The sequence below is a fragment of the Homarus americanus genome, unplaced genomic scaffold (genome assembly GCF_018991925.1).
Source record: "Homarus americanus isolate GMGI-L3 unplaced genomic scaffold, GMGI_Hamer_2.0 scaffold14467, whole genome shotgun sequence".
Lineage (NCBI taxonomy): Eukaryota > Metazoa > Arthropoda > Malacostraca > Decapoda > Nephropidae > Homarus > Homarus americanus.
The window spans coordinates 4,284,612-4,301,981 of NW_024733734.1; the positions used below are offsets into that span (position 1 = coordinate 4,284,612).

General features: G+C 41.2%; 1 protein-coding gene across 1 annotated transcript; it reads left to right on the forward strand.

The window, feature by feature from the left end:
• Nucleotides 1-17,126, forward strand: LOC121869943 (RNA-binding protein 28-like). The gene is made up of 3 exons (XM_042371513.1): nt 1-246; nt 863-1,012; nt 16,911-17,126. The coding sequence occupies exons 1-3, from the start codon at nt 115-117 to the stop codon at nt 17,109-17,111; spliced, it is 483 nt and encodes a 160-aa protein (XP_042227447.1). The 5' UTR covers nt 1-114; the 3' UTR covers nt 17,112-17,126.
• The last annotated feature ends 244 nt before the right edge of the window (nt 17,127-17,370 follow it).

Below are 17,370 nucleotides of genomic sequence, written 5' to 3' on the forward strand. Positions count from 1 at the left end.
CTATAATCAAGATTAATAATTTTTCCAGTTGTACGTCAGGGGACTCAAGCAGCAATTGGCCTCTCCAGTGCTGATATAGCACTACGCATCAAGAGGGAACAAGTTAAACGTCGAATGTTACAGAACTTGAATATATTTGTCTCTACCACTCGTCTGTGCATAAACAATTTGCCACAGAGAATTGGTGACAAGCAGTTGTTTACAATATTCATCAAACATTCACCACAAGGAGCTAAACTTACTGAGGTTAGGTATTTAAGTACAGTATACTGTATATATACAATAAATAAAGGGTTGATTCTAAAATTGCATTTGAAGATTGGGTCTAGATGGAGCAACTAAGCATCCCCATCTACCCTTTTGGGGATTTGAATTGTGATGCAATTAGAATTTTTCCTGATGTACCACTTTTATTGTTGGTCTCAAAGCAGTGAACAGATTGTGTATTTATGCCCAGTAACAAAACTGTAAAGCCCTATATTTTTAAGGTGGCATTTTACCACCAGGTATTAACATTAATTTTACCAAAGTTTTTTTTTTTAACCCAGTCACATGCTAGGGCCCAGGGTCTTGGTGTTTTAAACCATAGACTTGTCAGTTGTACTGTATAGAGTTGCTTGATCCAGACTTTGACATGAAATGGGATTTGAAGGTCAGTCCACCATTTTCTTTCTTTATTGTTTAAAATTTCCTGAAAGCTAAAAGCCAAACCAAAAGGTCTTACGGTAAGGGAATTTTACCTGCCCATCACTGGAATAACTAGACTAGGTCTTGTCCTCAGGCAATAATCTCTTGTGTATACAATTGACAGTGATCATAGAGGAGACTGACATGTAAGTAATATATATTGTATCTTTTGTAGGCCCGAATCATGCGAGACTTTAAAGATGTGGATGAAAATGGTAAACCCAAAAGTCGAGGATATGGCTTTGTCACCTTCACTGAACACGAACATGCATTGGCTGCTCTCAGAAAAATCAACAACAATCCTGATATATTCACAAATGATCAAGTAAGTAATGTTTACTTTGTATTGATTGTGTCTCACTACCAGATCAAGAAAATGAATTTTTTTGAAGACTGAGATTTCATTGAACACACACACCCACACCCACCCACTTTTTTTTTTACGTGATTTTCAGCCTCCCCCATTAGCCACACCTTCGCCACCATTTTATTTCCTTAAAATTAACTATCCTAATACATAAGTAGCTACCCTAGCTGTTTTGAGTTAGTTGAGCCGCATATCTATGCGGCATTCGGTGACTGTTGCCTCAAAGTCGATATCTGCGACTGTTGTCGGCTTTGGGGCTGATGCTCTCTTTCCTCTGAGGCAAAGCAATGCAGACCTAAGCAGAGAGAAGGACAGTCGACATCTCAACCTGGCTGTAACATAACTTCTGGGCTGCTGCTTCCGTTCAGGTAACACCTCCGCGAGTCTGGCATAGAAGCGTCTTGCGCTTGGTCCCATCCCACCAGAGGTTATGAACACCAGAGGAGTGAAGCTGCCTTGATCAACGTTCTGAATTCTCTCCTCATATGCCCTTATCTTGTCGTTCTCGTTCCTCCTGTGTGCAGCATTGAGAGCTAGGTTGCAGTGACATGCAGCCATGGGATAAAAAATCCTCATGTCAAAAAAGGCTCACTGTCCCCGCGTCCAGAATCCTCGACCACTGACGTCCACACGGGCTTCATTGGATGTGTTTGAAGTCCTGTGACGGAGGTTCTCACCGTCCAATGGAAGGAGGGGCGGTTCCACCATGACGTCGTAGCAGATTTCCTTCAGAAGATTTGCTGTTAGATCCCTTACTTCGTCACTCCTCATGCATACGAAGCCCCCTTTCTTGCACACCATGGCGTGATCGATGTCATAGGAAGAGTCACACACGCATTGGGAGGGCAAACCTATGGGCCTACCGCACCTGAGAGCAATGGCATCTGTGAATTCTTGTTTATTAAGGACGAAGCCTTTTGCCCTTATCGGTAATGTTGTTTACCAGTTTGAGGCGCCCACCTCCTGCATTATAGCTACTTTTCTTTTCACGTTATCTGGCACTTGTTGCAGCAGTTGTTGCAGTTTATCACTTTGGGTGTGCTGCTTCTCTGTCGTAATGGACTGTTTAATCTTGTTTAATTCGTTGGTATCCACCTGACTTGTTGCACACTACTACTACTACTACTTTGCTGTCACTCGGAATCAAGTATGACGATCATCCAGCTATGATACAATATGAGTTATTAGGGATGTCACCTTGGTAAGTGAGTTTTGAGGTGACTGAAGAGGCCGATCCGGGACCCGCAGGGTCGTCGACATTTGTTGCACATGTGGAGGGCTCCAACTACTGTGGGATAGGCAGTGGCAGCATCTTTCCGCCGTTGGTGCTTGTCTGCCTCAGTTTGCAGTCGGGCTAACCCGAAAGTATTGACACCTTCTTGCGTGGTGCTCCTCCAAGCGTTATGATGTGGAGTAATCATCTCCCAGGTGAGGGGGTCGATTTGGCACCTTTTCAGGTTTGTCTTCTGACTGTCCTTATACCTTTTTAATTGCTCGCCGTTACGTTATGTTAGGTGACTGTAAAGTAGCTGCTTTGGCAGTCTGCTGTCATCCGTGTGGGTAACATGGCCAGTCCAACATAGTCGTTCGTGGATAATGGTAACCTCGATGCTCCTACAGTTGGTGTCAGCAAGAATACTGGCATTTGTTTTCTTGTGTTCCCAGTGAACTCGTAGGATGGAACATAGACTACGTTGGTGAAAGTTTTCAATTGCATTGAGGTGCCTCCTGTATGTGACCCATGCCTCACTGCCCTATAGTAGGGTAGGTAGGACCACTGCTCGATATACATGCAGCTTTGTGGATAATTTCAGCTCCCTACATCTGAAGACACGGGTACGGAGTCCGTCCAAGGCTTGAGATGCACATTGATCCGATGCTGAATCACTTCATTGATGTCTGCGGTGGTGGACAGGTGGGAGCCGAGATACCGAAAGTGGGCAACATTAGAGAGGGTAGTACCATGAAGCTGGATGGATGTTGGAGGTGTGTCTGAACCAGGGGCAGGTTGAAAGAGAATCTGAGTCTTACGTACAGTCTCGTTCAAGATTCTTCGAACACTGTTGGAGACAGCTGGCAACTCAAGGCCATTTGTTTACTATACTAAGTAGCAAAAATTATGAATGAATGTAAAAGTGATCGGTGATTGGTTACTTAGTTCCCCGTTGCTTAATTAATGGTTGGGCTTTGTCTTTTCGTAATATATTATACCTTTCTGCCTGAATATACTGTTAATTTGATTTTAAAATGGATAGAGCAATGGGCCAACCTATATGAATTTATGTTTAGACAATTAAACATTAGAAAAAATCGGTAAGTATGTTAAAGAACATCATGCATCGGGCACAGCTGTGTGCAGGCTGTTTATGAGGTTGCCTGTTTATCATTAATTTATACTAATGTTATTTTCAAACGTTTAATCTATTTTGGGTAATTAATCCAGTCGTATGCAACTGATTCTAAACAAACTTCTTTCTAAAGACGCTGATTTCATGCAACACAAACTACTGTTTTAATTCGCTGTGGAATTGAGCAGAATCATCGGTTCACTGCTACCTGTAGTAAGAGTGTGTGTGTGTGTGTGTGACATTGATCAATTGATGGTGTGAACTAGTGCGGTATCATATGCCGAATACTTTTACAGGCCTTTATCTAGCAATATCACTGTCATTCCAAGACTCTGAATATTGTAAACAGCAAATGGTATTTCTTTTGTTGAGTGGCTAGTTGCCCCCCCCACCCCCAAAAAATACAGTGAACCCTCACTTTACGCAGTCAATTGAACCCACGGCAGCCCGCTTAAAGTGAGAAACGCGTAACGTGAACAACATAACATATGGGATTAATTGAAATAGAGACCGGGCCGACCCCCAAACTCTACTTTTTCCGACACAATACCTATGTTCTAGTAAAAATAACATCTTAATTTTATGATGGTACACGCACACAATTAATATTTAAGAGAAATAGAGAAATACAGTCGCCAAGTTAATGTCCATTCAAATAATGGACTCAACTCCCTCCCCCTCTTCTCACACTCGCTAGCTCTTCCCTCTCTGAGAAATGATTGGGGGAACCACTAGATTTTAAGGTATAGTAGTAAATAATGCCTCAAACTAAAGTTAGGATAATATAATTGACATTGCTGGATTCCTTGTAAGACCAGGAATATTTTGAATATAAATGTCATATATTTTGCACAAAAGATAACATATTTACTCAGAGTAAACATTAGATCTAAAATTTGTATGTCTAATGCAAAATCTATGATGTTTATGTATATTCAAAATGATCATCAAATTGTAAGAATTCCAGCAATGTAAATTATATTCTGGCCGGGTAATTTGTATGAATTTTATGAGCTAAATAACAAAATTATACTTCACCCACGTATATGAGTAGATGCACCGCGTAAAGTGGGAATTCCGGTTCTGGCAGGGTACCGCGTAAATGTAGAAACGCGTAAAGTGAAACCGCGTAAAGTGAAACCGCGTAAAGCGAGGGTTCACTTTACAAGATCCTTGTTTCTGACTTGTGTAGATTACGTCACCTTTAGTCTGGTGTCTTTTAAAAAATATATACAGTGGGGTATGCTATAACGAACTTAATTGGTTCCAGAACCTCGTTCGTTATAGCATTCGTTCGTTATAGGATTAATCCGTTCCAGGCCCCCAAATACAGCCACTTAACACTGAAAAAATTCTGTGGAAAATGTAAAAAATACGGTACTTTATCTTACCTTAGTGTTATTCAGCATGCAGGTACCCCTAAACACTGGCACATCACTATCACTTCCACTGGGAGTCTTGGCTTTAAGGTCCTCAAACAATTGTTTAGCCTTCTCACAAATTATAGCTTCACTAATGTTACCACCTGCCATTTCTTTCTCCTTTATCCACACTAAGAGTAAATTTTCCATCTCTTCAATCACATTACACCTTGCTTTGCTAAGTCTAAAGATTCCCTTAGCCACTTGCACAGTTTTAACTCCTCTTTATTCTTCAAAATCGTACATATAGTCGATTTAGCCATCCCATATTCATCACTAAGTTTTGCAATGCTTCTTCCATTCTCACGTTTCTTTATAATTTCTTTCTTAGTTTCAAGGGTTATTAGCTTTCTCACTCGCTTTGGACGATTCATTGTTACAATTGTATACTTGTACAACAAAATAGTTATACAAATAACGCGAATTTCCACATTAAAAGATGAAATTTCAACAATAACAGTGGTGCACTGGCTACACAATGAGACAAAGATGGCGCCTGACGCTCTTATTGTGGGTCGCGGTACAACAATATTCATGCGCCAGGCGAAATAGTCCCGTATTCATCCGCGTTCGTTGTAGGAGTTGCGTTCGTTATAGCATTCTCAATTTTATAGGTAAAACCGTTCGTTATCGGAATATTTGTAGTAGGATCCGTTCGTTATAGCATATCCCACTGTATATTCTATTTTTTTCAAATATGTGTATGATGTATTATAAATTTTGTATCTTATTTATTTATTTATCCATTCAACTATTTTTTTTTTATAAAATGCCTAATAAAATATAAATATAAAGCTAACGTTATGGGCGTGAAGGTGGGGGAGACAGAGGTGTTGTCAGTGCTGACTACCCTTCCACTCCCTCAATTGTAGAAGGACCCTGCCAACATGGAATACCACACGCAGAAAATCACTGAATGTGGAAGAATAATCGGCACGAAGGAGGCTGGGTTTTCACCTACTGAAATTGCCCGAGAATTGGGGTTTTGTTGGTCAACTGTATATTATTGGATTAGAACATTTCTAATAAAGGATCTTTCCCCGCAATCGGGCGAAGACTTCACGAAGGAGGCATTCACCATGGAATTCCCGCCACCAAGGAGAAGTAAAATGAGCGACATCGCGAGGGCAGGTTGTAGTTTGCTCGACGGTATGCTGAAGAAGGCCTAGATTTCTGGGGAAGAGTAATATTCACTGACGAAAAAACTTTCTCATCTACCTCTCACGGAAGGTTGCATTGCTGGAAGAGGAACAACACCCAATATGCTACATAGACAGCATATTTATGAGGAAGCAAGGAGTGGCCATGTGACTTGCAATGTTTGGGGATGGATATATTTGTACTGAGTTGGGGAGCTGACCGACATAGAAGGAAGACTCACAGCTGAACAGTATTTAGAAATACTCGAAGAAGTTATGCTTCCCTCGGTACGTGCATATGCTTTCCCGTTTCCCGAAAACATAATTTTCATGCCCGGTAGGTGTCCTATCCATACCGCACGGATTGTAAAAAGGTGGTTTGCAGAACAAAGAAATTTGCAAGTCTTAGACTGGCCAGGTAAAGGTTGTGACATGAACCCTATAGAGAACGTTTGGGTCAATATTGTGAGCGAGTAGGATCCAACTGAAGAGAGAACCAGGGTGCAGCTACAGGAGCATACACACCGTGAGTGGGAGGTCCTGAGGCGGAAACCGCAACTGATACACAACCACCGTCCGTTCCCAACAGGCTGCAGCAAGTAATCGAGAATGAAGGTGGCTGGACTAAATATTAATGTGTCAGAAATAATTTCCCTACCTAATCAACATCACATACTGAATGCACATCGATATTTTTTTTCCATGTTAACTGAAATAAATATAATTTTCATGAATATAAGTCAAATTGTATAATAAATGTAAAGGAAACAATCTTCTTCTAATATCCTCACTTATGCAGTATGTATTCAGGATGATTTAAGTCAAACAAATCCTAACAAATATACTTATAATTATTATGAAAGAGTACAGTATAATACATGATAAATATATTGCATGTGAAATAATTACCATATATACCATGGAAAAAATCAGAGACGTAGACGGAGACAAAGAAACAACTGTATAACGACACAATTCATACAATACTGTGTGTAATGGTTCCGATCACAGCTGTCCGATCCGGCTCTTCAAGGCACTTGTGACGAGGAAAGTGATCTTTCATATTTCAATCTCATAATCTCATATTTAATAAGTTCATGTCATGCCATTCACAATATATTTATGTATTATTGTACAGTACTCCCTCTTTATCGACGGATTTTTTATAGACGGTTTCGATTATCGACGGATTATTTAGCCGGATTTTTATTTTGAAATGTGCTTGATATAATCCATTCACGGAAATGTAATATTTTTGCTAAAATGACGTATGTATTACAGTGGAAAGTGGGATCAAATCGTGACGAAAACAATGACTTGCGCTTTCTTTCGTTCAAAAGATGTTACCGTAATCACTTTTCGAATGGTTTAGTTAAAAAACTGTTGTATTGTATTACAATAATATCCTAATTGACTTGAATAAATATTACGATACCATATTTCTGAATATTTTCATTAAAATCCATCAAAATCATTTTCTTTGTCATCGTCTGCAGCACCACACAGCTTCTCCCAGTCCTCTCCTTGAACAGGGCTACAGGGTACACGTGTTTTTCGAATCGTTTTCAGTTAAAAAATTATTACATCACACGTATATTTTACCTAAACTGCGCCTGAATGAATATATTCTCGGAAATAAATAGTAGTTTTGCTGAAACGTGACGTATTTCAATGTAAAATAGGATAAAATACATGACGAAAATAAAAGACTTTACCTAACCTTCCAATGTTCTTGAGATGTTACTCGTTTTTTTAATAGTTTTCGGTTAAAATTCTGTTATATTACAATGATATTCTATTCATACTGTGCTTGATATAATCCATTCACGGAAATGTAATATTTTTGCTAAAATGACGTATGTATTACAGTGGAAAGTGGGATCAAATCGTGACGAAAACAATGACTTGCGCTTTCTTTCGTTCAAAAGATGTTACCGTAATCACTTTTCGAATGGTTTAGTTAAAAAACTGTTGTATTACAATAATATTCCCTCCTAATTGACTTGAATAAATACTTGAATGGAAATATACAATATTTTTGTTGAAACTACCCGCGTTTCAGTGTAAAGTGTTGTAATAATAAATGGTAAACAATTTGCCTTGGGCATCCGGATTTTTGGACTTTTACTGTACTGTACACTGTTTTGTTTACTGTAAGGACCGATGTTCACTTCAATAAATGAAATCGTAAGTTTGCTAGTATTTTTGTCCACTTATTATATTATTATTTATACACTATTATTTAAGGTTATGTGTAAAGGAAACGCATTAATGCTTAAAGGTACATTTATTCAACATATGCTAATAATAGTTAGAAAAATTACGTAACCATCACGGTATCGACGGTTTCTTTATCGACTGCCGTTTACAGAACGTAACCCCCGTCGATAAAGAGGGAGTACTGTAAAACGTTTATTGTAATAATTGTATTTGTATATATTTTTCTCTCCATTTATTTATAAGAAATGGGAATTTTTTTTTTTTCCCAAAATACCAAACTGTTACAACGTTACCTCACAATTATTTCATAACTTACAATAATGCTCCAACACTCACGCGGACTTGCACGGAAACATATGCACTACCTCGTGAATAATGTCGATTTCACCCCCCCCCCCTTTGCCATTTTTATTAATTATAAAAAATATTACATTAATTACTGAAATTTCGTACTGCAGGTATAGCTAATGCCATAGCATAAGTATTGTATCGCTGTAGATCTTTCAACTGTCATTACCTTTGTCATCTGAGTAGACTTGGCTTATTATATATTTCAAATGACATTTCTTTCGATTATTGATTGTTTGCCCGCAAAAAAAGCCTTGTGTTTAATCTGGTTCACCACAGGATCGCATTAAAACTGTGTAGTATCCTTTCATAACATATAATTGAAACAAAGAAATATATGAACAAATAAAACATTATATATAAATTTCTATTTCCAATGCCTCACAGGGAATGTAAAATAAGTAATGTCATTAAATAAACTTCATAATACTGTTTCATTTATATAACTGTTTTTACAGACAAGCATTGACACAGGCTAAGGTGCACACACATACACACACACACACACACACATCCTTGACCACCGAAGGGTCAAGACGTACCTGGCGCTCCTCTCGGAGCAGCCAGGTCAACTGTTAAGTTGGCCCATACCAACCCCCTCCCCTGAACCTTCCTCCCCGCCGGAATATCAACAAGTTCTCGCCAGAAGTTACAATTTCATTTAGGAAAGGAACGGAACCAGTGTTAAACAGAGGTGAACAGTGATGAACATTGCTTAAGTCAGTGAGAAAACTCAACAGTAACAGTCGTACCCAAGTTAACCTTCACACAGTGAGGTCCCAGGTACCCAGTGATAACGGCCCGTGAGACCCAACAACAACCAGCGATGTGTTAATCCGTCTACGATAGGAAGGCCTAAGACCAAACCTCACTCATATAACACCATCTGTGAGGGAATTACTACACCACATGTCCCTCATAACACCATATGTGAGGGAATTACTACACCACGTCAAGTCCCTCATCACACCATCTGTGAGGGAATTACTACACCACGTGAGGTCCCTCATAACACCATCTGTGAGGGAATTACTACACCACGTCAGGCCCCTCATAACACCATCTGTGAGGGAATTACTACACCACGTGATGCCCCTCATAACACCATCTGTGAGGGAGTTACTACACCACGTGAGGCCCCTCATAACACCATCTGTGAGGTAATTACTACACTACGTGAGGTCCCTCATAACACCACCTGTGAGGTAATTACTACACCACGTGAGGTCCATCATAAGACCATCTGTGAGGGAATTACTACACCACGTGAGGCCCCTCACAACACCATCTGCGAGGAAATTACTACACCACGCCAGGTCCCTCATAACACCATCTGAGGGAACTACTACACCACGTGAGTTCCTCCTAACACCATCTGGGAGGGAGTTACTACACTACGAGTTTGCTGTTCAACACCTACATTAATCTGCATGTTCACTGTATGTTCCTTTACCTTTCTCTAATGAAGGTTTTTGTTAAACCACCAATGTATGTAATAAGTCATTTATGTCCAATGTATTTTTTCAGCCTTCGGGCTGCAGAATTTTTTCAATAAACCGTTAATTATTATTATTATTATTATTATTAATATTATTATTATTATTATTATTATTATTATTAATATTATTACACACACACACACACACACACACACACACACACATTACAGGTAGCAGTGAACTGATGATTCTGCTTATTCCCACAGCGAATTAAAACAGCAGTTTGTGTTGCATGAAATCAGCGTCTTTAGAAAGAAGTTTGTTTAGCATGAGTTGCATACGACTGGATTAATTACCCAAAATAGATTAAACGTTTGAAAATAACATTAGTATAAATTAATGATAAAAAGGCAACCTCATAAACAGCCTGCACACAGCTGTGCCCGATGCATGATGTTCTTTAACATACTTACCGACTTTTTCTAATGTTTAATTGTCTAAACATAAATTCATATAGGTTGGCCCATTACTCTATCCATTTTGAAATCAAATTAACAGTACATACCAGCAGAGAAGTACAGTACTCCCTCTTTATCGACGGGGGTTACGTTCTGTAAACGGCCGTCGATAAAGAAACCGTCGATACCGTGATGGTTGCGTAATTTTTCTAACTATTATTAGCATATGTTGAATAAATGTACCTTTAAGCATTAATGCGTTTCCTTTACACATAACCTTAAATAATAGTGTATAAATAATAATATAATAAGTGGACAAAAATACTAGCAAACTTACCATTTAATTTATTGAAGTGAACATCGGTCCTTACAGTAAACAATACAGTATATACAGTATATACAAGTGTGATGATTGAGGCTTATTAAAAGCCTGACCAGTCAGATGAGTATGATTAGTCAAGGTCTGCATCTTCTTGAGGGGTGTGGGCAGGTACTGCGTCTTATTGTTGTGAGGTGCCGGCAGCTTCTACGTCTTGTTGTTGTTGTGAGGTGTCGGCAGCTTCTGCCTCCTGTTGCAGGATGCCGGCAGGTTCGGCGATGGCAGGCACTCGGCGACTGAAGAAGTTGGTGATGGTGGTCTGTGCTTTCTTGCTTCTCATTTCCCTCTGCAGTTCTATATATGGCAACATAACATTTTCAATAGCTCTCTTTGCTTTAAGGGACCTATCAAGGGAGGGGTCAATGTCATAGAGACGAGCAGAGAGGGCCTTACTCATTCTTATCACTTCACCAAGATTATCTAAAGTTAAGTTCTTATTTTCATCATCACTCACTTCATCGTCTGTTTCATCCTGCAGCTCCACTAATTGTTCTAGTTCATCACTTGTAAATGGATCCCCAACATTTCCCAATAACTCTTCTTGCACCTCTGCCGCTGTTAGGTCAGAGAACCCTTCACCTCCAACTTCATTTGCCATAGTTATTATGTTGCGTAACTGAGGCTCGGCTGTTGGGAACCCTGTGAATGTTGGGACAATTTCAGGCCACAATTTTTTCCAACATGATCGGACACAGTTCTGCGACAGTTCATTGTGGCTTTCAGCGATGAAGTTTATGCACTGTGCAATATCAAATTTCTTCCACATTTCTCTGGGTGTCACATCAGCATCCTTATCAAGGCACTCACGAATCATGCTGAAAGTCTTCTCTGCATATTTAGCCTTAAACACGACAATGACTCCCTGGTCCATTGGCTGGATGATGGAGGTGGTGTTTTTTGGCAGGAAAACCACCTCAATGTTGGGGTGGGCAGTCTTGAGTTCTTCAGAGTGGCCAGGGCAATTATCTAGACATAATACCACTTTGAACTCCATGCCAAGTTCATCCAGATAATTTTTCACCTCTCTAGCAAAGCAGTTTTTCAGCCAATCCACGCACAAATCAGATGTCATCCACGCTTTCTTGTTGTTCCTGTAGAAAACTGGTAGCAAGTTCATGTTTTTATTTTTGAGAGCCCGAGGTCGTGCGGCAGTGTATAACAACATGGGCTTAATCATATGCCCTGCCGCATTCCCACATAGCATCACTGTCACTCGGTCCTTCGCAACTTTAAATCCAGGGGCACTTTTTTCCTCTTTAGAGATGTAGGTTCGGCGTGGCATCTTCTTCCACCATAGGCCTGTCTCATCAGCATTAAAAACTTGTTCCGGCCTATAACCCTTTTGTGCTATGTGGTTAGCAAACTCTGCAGGGTATGCTTCCCCTGCCACAGTGTCTGCTGATGCTGCTTCGCCAGTCACTTTTATATTATGCAGCCCATAACGATGTCTGAATTTCTCAAACCATCCTTTGCTAGCTGCAAATTTTTTCAAATTGTCACCATCACCATCACCCTGATCATCACCATCACCATCACCAACACCATGATCATCACTTTTAGAAAACCTATCATAAAGTTCCTTAGCTTTCTGCCTAATAAATTTCGAGTCAAGTGGTATGCGGCGGCGGTTTAGGTCCTCTATCCAAATGTTCAGTGCTTTTTCCATTTTAATGAGGGCATCATCACGCACATGGCTTGTCACTTTTGATGTCACTGGTGCACTTGAAGCTAAAGCGTGCTTCAGATCCTTTGCACGTCGTTTAATTCCACGCACACTGGATTCGTTGAGCCCAAAGTGGCGGCCAACAGCTGCATAGCTCATACCGCTGTCGAGTTGTTTCAGCACTTCATTCTTCTCATTCAGCGTCAGCACTCGTCTTGCCCTCTTAGGTGTAGATCCAGAGGGAGCAGCAGGTCGTTTGGGAGGCATAGTGATATAAGTTCATGTGATGAACCACCAGCAAAAGTTGAAAATCAAAGACTGTTGCCCACTCGGCTTGGCTGATGTTTGTGTTCAGGGAAGGCGGGCCGCGGGTAGGCGCTAGTCACGCCACTAGTGCCGCCTAGCGGCGAAAGTACAAACAAGGCCCGCGGAGTTCAAATAAAGCCAAAATAAAAATCCCGGCTAAATAATCCGTCGATAATCGAAACCGCCGATAAAAAATCCGTCGATAAAGAGGGAGTACTGTATAATATAATACGAAACAACAAAGCCCAACCATTAATTAAAGGGGAACTAAGTAACCAATCACCGATCACTTTTACATTCATTCATAATATTTACTACGTACTATTGTAAACAAACGGCCTTGAGTTGCCAGCTGTCTTCAGCAGTGTTCGAAGAATCTTGAATGAGACTGTACATTCACCTTAAGGCCGAAGTGGGCATACGCGTATGCATAGGTGTTCAGGATCTCCTGTAGGTCGTGTTCAGTGTGAGCAACAAGGGTGAAGGTTATCTGCATACTGAAGTTCAGTAATGGAGCTGCCGACACCTTTGTTCTTGCCTGGGGTCGTCTTATGTTGAAAAGACCCCCTTCACCTGGTACTCGATGTTTACCCCGCTGGCTAAATTGGCACTGGTATGAGTAAGGGAGGCAGCCAAGAAGATGGAGAAGAGTTGGTGCCAGTACACACCCTTGTTTAACCCCTGTTTGGATGGAGAAGAACTCTGACTGGGTGCCGTTGTGCAGGACACAGCCGTTCATGCCATCGTCGAGTTGCCTCACAATGGTGATGAATTTTGGTGGGCAGCCAAAATGGCTGAGGGTCTGCCAGAGGGCTTCACTGTTGACCAAGTTGAAGGCCTTGGTTAGGTCGATGAAAGCCATATACAGGTGACTATGCTGTTCTCTGCACTTTTCCCGTATTTGGCAGGCAATATAGATCATGTCAGTGGTGCCACGTGATGGTCTGAAACCACATTGAGATTCTAGGAAGAAATTTTCCGCCTCAGGAAGAAGTCTGTTAAGGAGGACTCGGGCGATAATCATGCCAGCTACAGAGAGCAGCGAGATCCATGGTAGTTGCCACAATCTAACCGGTCTTCCTTGTTTTTATAAATATTGACAATGGAGGTGTCTTCAAGAGCTTGGGGATTTCCTCCTTTTCCCATATATTCTCCAGGAGAGAGTGGAGACGGCTGGTAAGCTGTGGTCTTCTTACTTTATTCACCTCGGCTGGAATCCTAGCCGAGGTGTATAAAGCATCAGACCCTGAGGCTTTGTTATTTTTCATCTGTTTGATGGCAGTAGCTACCTCATCCAGGGATGGAGGATAGCTGAGGTGGGTCTCAGCTCTGGATGCTGAGGGTAGTCAGGACATCCACATCGGTGTTTCGGTTGGGCAATGAATGGTAGTGCTCTTTCAGCGGTGAAGGAGGCCTTCGTCATCTTTAATTATGGGGTAATCATCAGATGAGTGGAGGGGGGCTGGCCCATAAAATGTTTTAGTGGAAATAAAAAATTTGTGCATCTTGTGCTTATCTGCAAATTTTTGTGTTAAACATGCTGTATTTCTAAACCAGTCATTCTTTAGATTGAGAAGTTCCCGCTGGGCCACAGCTTTCTTCTTGTGGAAGGTATCAGCTTTGGTCCGAGACTGAGGGTTGTTCTGCCAGTCAGTAAAAGCAGCGCATTTATCATCGATGAGTACTTTGATTGCCGGGTCACTTTCATCAAACCAGTCCTGGTGTATTCTTTTGATCTGCCCGGGGGTCTCTCTGCAGGTTTTTGTCATGACAATGTTGAGAATATCCCATTCGGCACTGGCATTTGGGTTCTTAATTTGTCAGCGATCTCTTTTTCTGACAATGATGTAGTCAATGAGATGCCAGTGTTTGGGTCGTGGGTGTTGCCACGAACCCTTAAACTTGTCGACTTGCCTAAACAAGGTATTGGTGATAGTGAGGTTGTGTGGAGCACACTTGCTGAGGAGGAGTAGGCCGTTGGGATTACACTTTCCTTGTCCATATCTCCCTATGGTTCCCTGCCAAATGCTAGCTTCTCTGCCAATTCTGACATTGAAGTCGCCAAGGAGCACAACTTTGTCTTCCCTGGGGATAGAGGTTAGCACTCTGTCGAGGTCAACGTAAAAGGCCTCCTTGATGTCATCTTCTGCATTCAGTGTTGGGGCGTATGCACTGATGAAAAAAGGCATGACGTGAGTGATTCAGTGGGACTCGAAGCATCATGAGACACTCGTTGATCCCAATAGGCATTTCAGTTAGCCTGTGTAGGATGCGTTGGCGGATGGCAAAGCCAACTCCATAAATGCGGTTTCTCTCTGTAGCAGGCTTACCCTTCCAGACCCTCGTTCTGTGCATTCTGTGAGTTGACCCTCGTCTGAGAGCCTGGACTCACTAATGGCTGTTATGTTGATGTTATACCTAGCCAGCTCTTTTGCCACAAGGGCAGTTCTTCTTTCAGTACACACATTTGTGCCAGTATCCAGAAGGGTCCTGACATTCCATGCAGCGACCATAAGAGGTTATATGGTTTGTTTTTGTTTGAATCTGTGATTTTGATTGTGTTTTCGACTGCATAAGGATGACTTTACCGGGTGCGGTTGCCCAGTAGGTTGGTGTTTTAGGCAGGCTATGTTTAGAGTGCCTTTTCTAGCCCCCTCCCCATGTGGGGTGAGCAGAGTGGCTCCTCGAAAGGGCTGCTCTATCACACAGACAGGACCGGATTACACTGCTGCCTAGATCCCAGTGCATAAACAACTATCTTATCTATGCCGCCCATGTGCAGAGTTGTGACTAGAGACTCCCAGCCGTCATCTGTCTGTCCCCGTCGCCACTCGTCTGTCACCATATGACTTTTGGGGGTACTCTATAGGGGTTTTGATGATGATGAGAGGTATGATGAGCTTGATGATGGCTGTGCTTGAGTTGATATATGTGGTGTGGCAGAAGTGCAGGCTGCAACCACACATCTTGGCTCTCCCTTTTCCTGATCCAGTGGTGCAAGTGTTGCAATGACTGGGGAGAGGGAGAGTTGCAATGGGCTGCCAATAGCCCAGTTTGTTGGGTTTTGCCTTAGTAGCCTGTCCATCAAGCATTGCCTTCATCTGACGGTGTAGTCGTTGGATTTCCATGGTGGTCACCTGTTCTGCTTATACTGCCATTGGGGTCTTGCTGGTGCTCTATAAGCATGTCTGCCTGATGCGGGGCTCCACCGCAGATTTTTCGTTTGGGTTTACTCCCGTAGCCTTATACCTACCAAGGTTAATCCATAAGGCAGCGGGGCAATGGTTGGTAGGCACCAGGTCGTGTCCACATGCCAGTGGGCCTATGCGCCGTCCCTCTGGGATACACACACAAAAAAAAAAAAGATCCTGAGTAGAGGATCCAGTTGAGAACATTTAAGTTGCTCAATCAACTAAGAGTGTATGGCCATAAAGAGCTTTTGTAGTAAAAGCCTTCCCATACAGTATTTTGGTCCAATAATGCAACATTCCTTAAAGAGTTTGTAATCTCCACCCTCCTTATTCGCTGATGGCTTTTGGTAACTAGAGTTACCTAAGATATTGCTTTAGCTATAAATTGGGATTGCTCATGAAAATCTGGTTCATAGCCAGACACAGATTGAGTGACCCACTTTCTCTCTCTCCTCCTTGGATACTGGTGTAAGACCCCTTAGCTTTCAACTTTTAGCTCAGCTGAGGCTGCCAATTGATGCCCTTTGGGCCTCAAGGTAATGGTATGGAAGGATTAGCAGAATTAGTAAATAATTTTTGAAATGAGTCAACTGAATCGACATGTTAGCAGTCAAAATCTTGGGTTTTCAACTTATGTGGTTTATGACTGGGTTCACCCAATCTGTGTCCACTTAAAAGCTGGGATGTTTTTTACCAAAGCTGGGCAACTGTACAGTATAAGTATATTCATATTTACTGGAAATTCCGGTTTTGGTCCACTTTATTCCAGTAGTCTTAATTTACTAATTGATTAAGTTTTCACCATTAATCTGTAACCTGTAAAGTTCTTTCATTCCTGCAGGAACAGAAGTAAGCATCATTAACATTATTTGAATGTTCTTTAGTATCTCAATTTTCTATTTATTTTATCTCATGATTTACGAACTCTATTTCCAATGCTTCAGAGGCCTATTGTGGAATTTTCTTTGGAGAATCGATCTGTTCTTAATGCTCGACAAAAGCGTGTGGAGAAGAGTAGAGAAAAGAACCCCTTGTGGAAGAAAGATGAACAAGGCACAAAACACATTGCCAGTAAGAAAGGTAGGTGTCCTTATTGCATGGAAGTAAATATTTTGAATGGCTTCAAGGCAGGAGCTTATTTCTAAAGATTCTATCATGAGTGTACAGAACATAACTCACTCTGATCTCGAGTTATTTTTAGTCTTTTTCTGTATTTGCTTCCATGCACTCAATTATATTTTCTTCATTATATGTTATGCAAGCATATTGCCTCAACACAACTGATCAGTCAATTTTTCTTTCAGTTATCCTTCCTAATCATAACACTTTGTGCACGAGTCATAATTATTCTTCACATTTCTGATGGCTAGTTTATTTATATTTATTTATTTATTTTTTATTAAC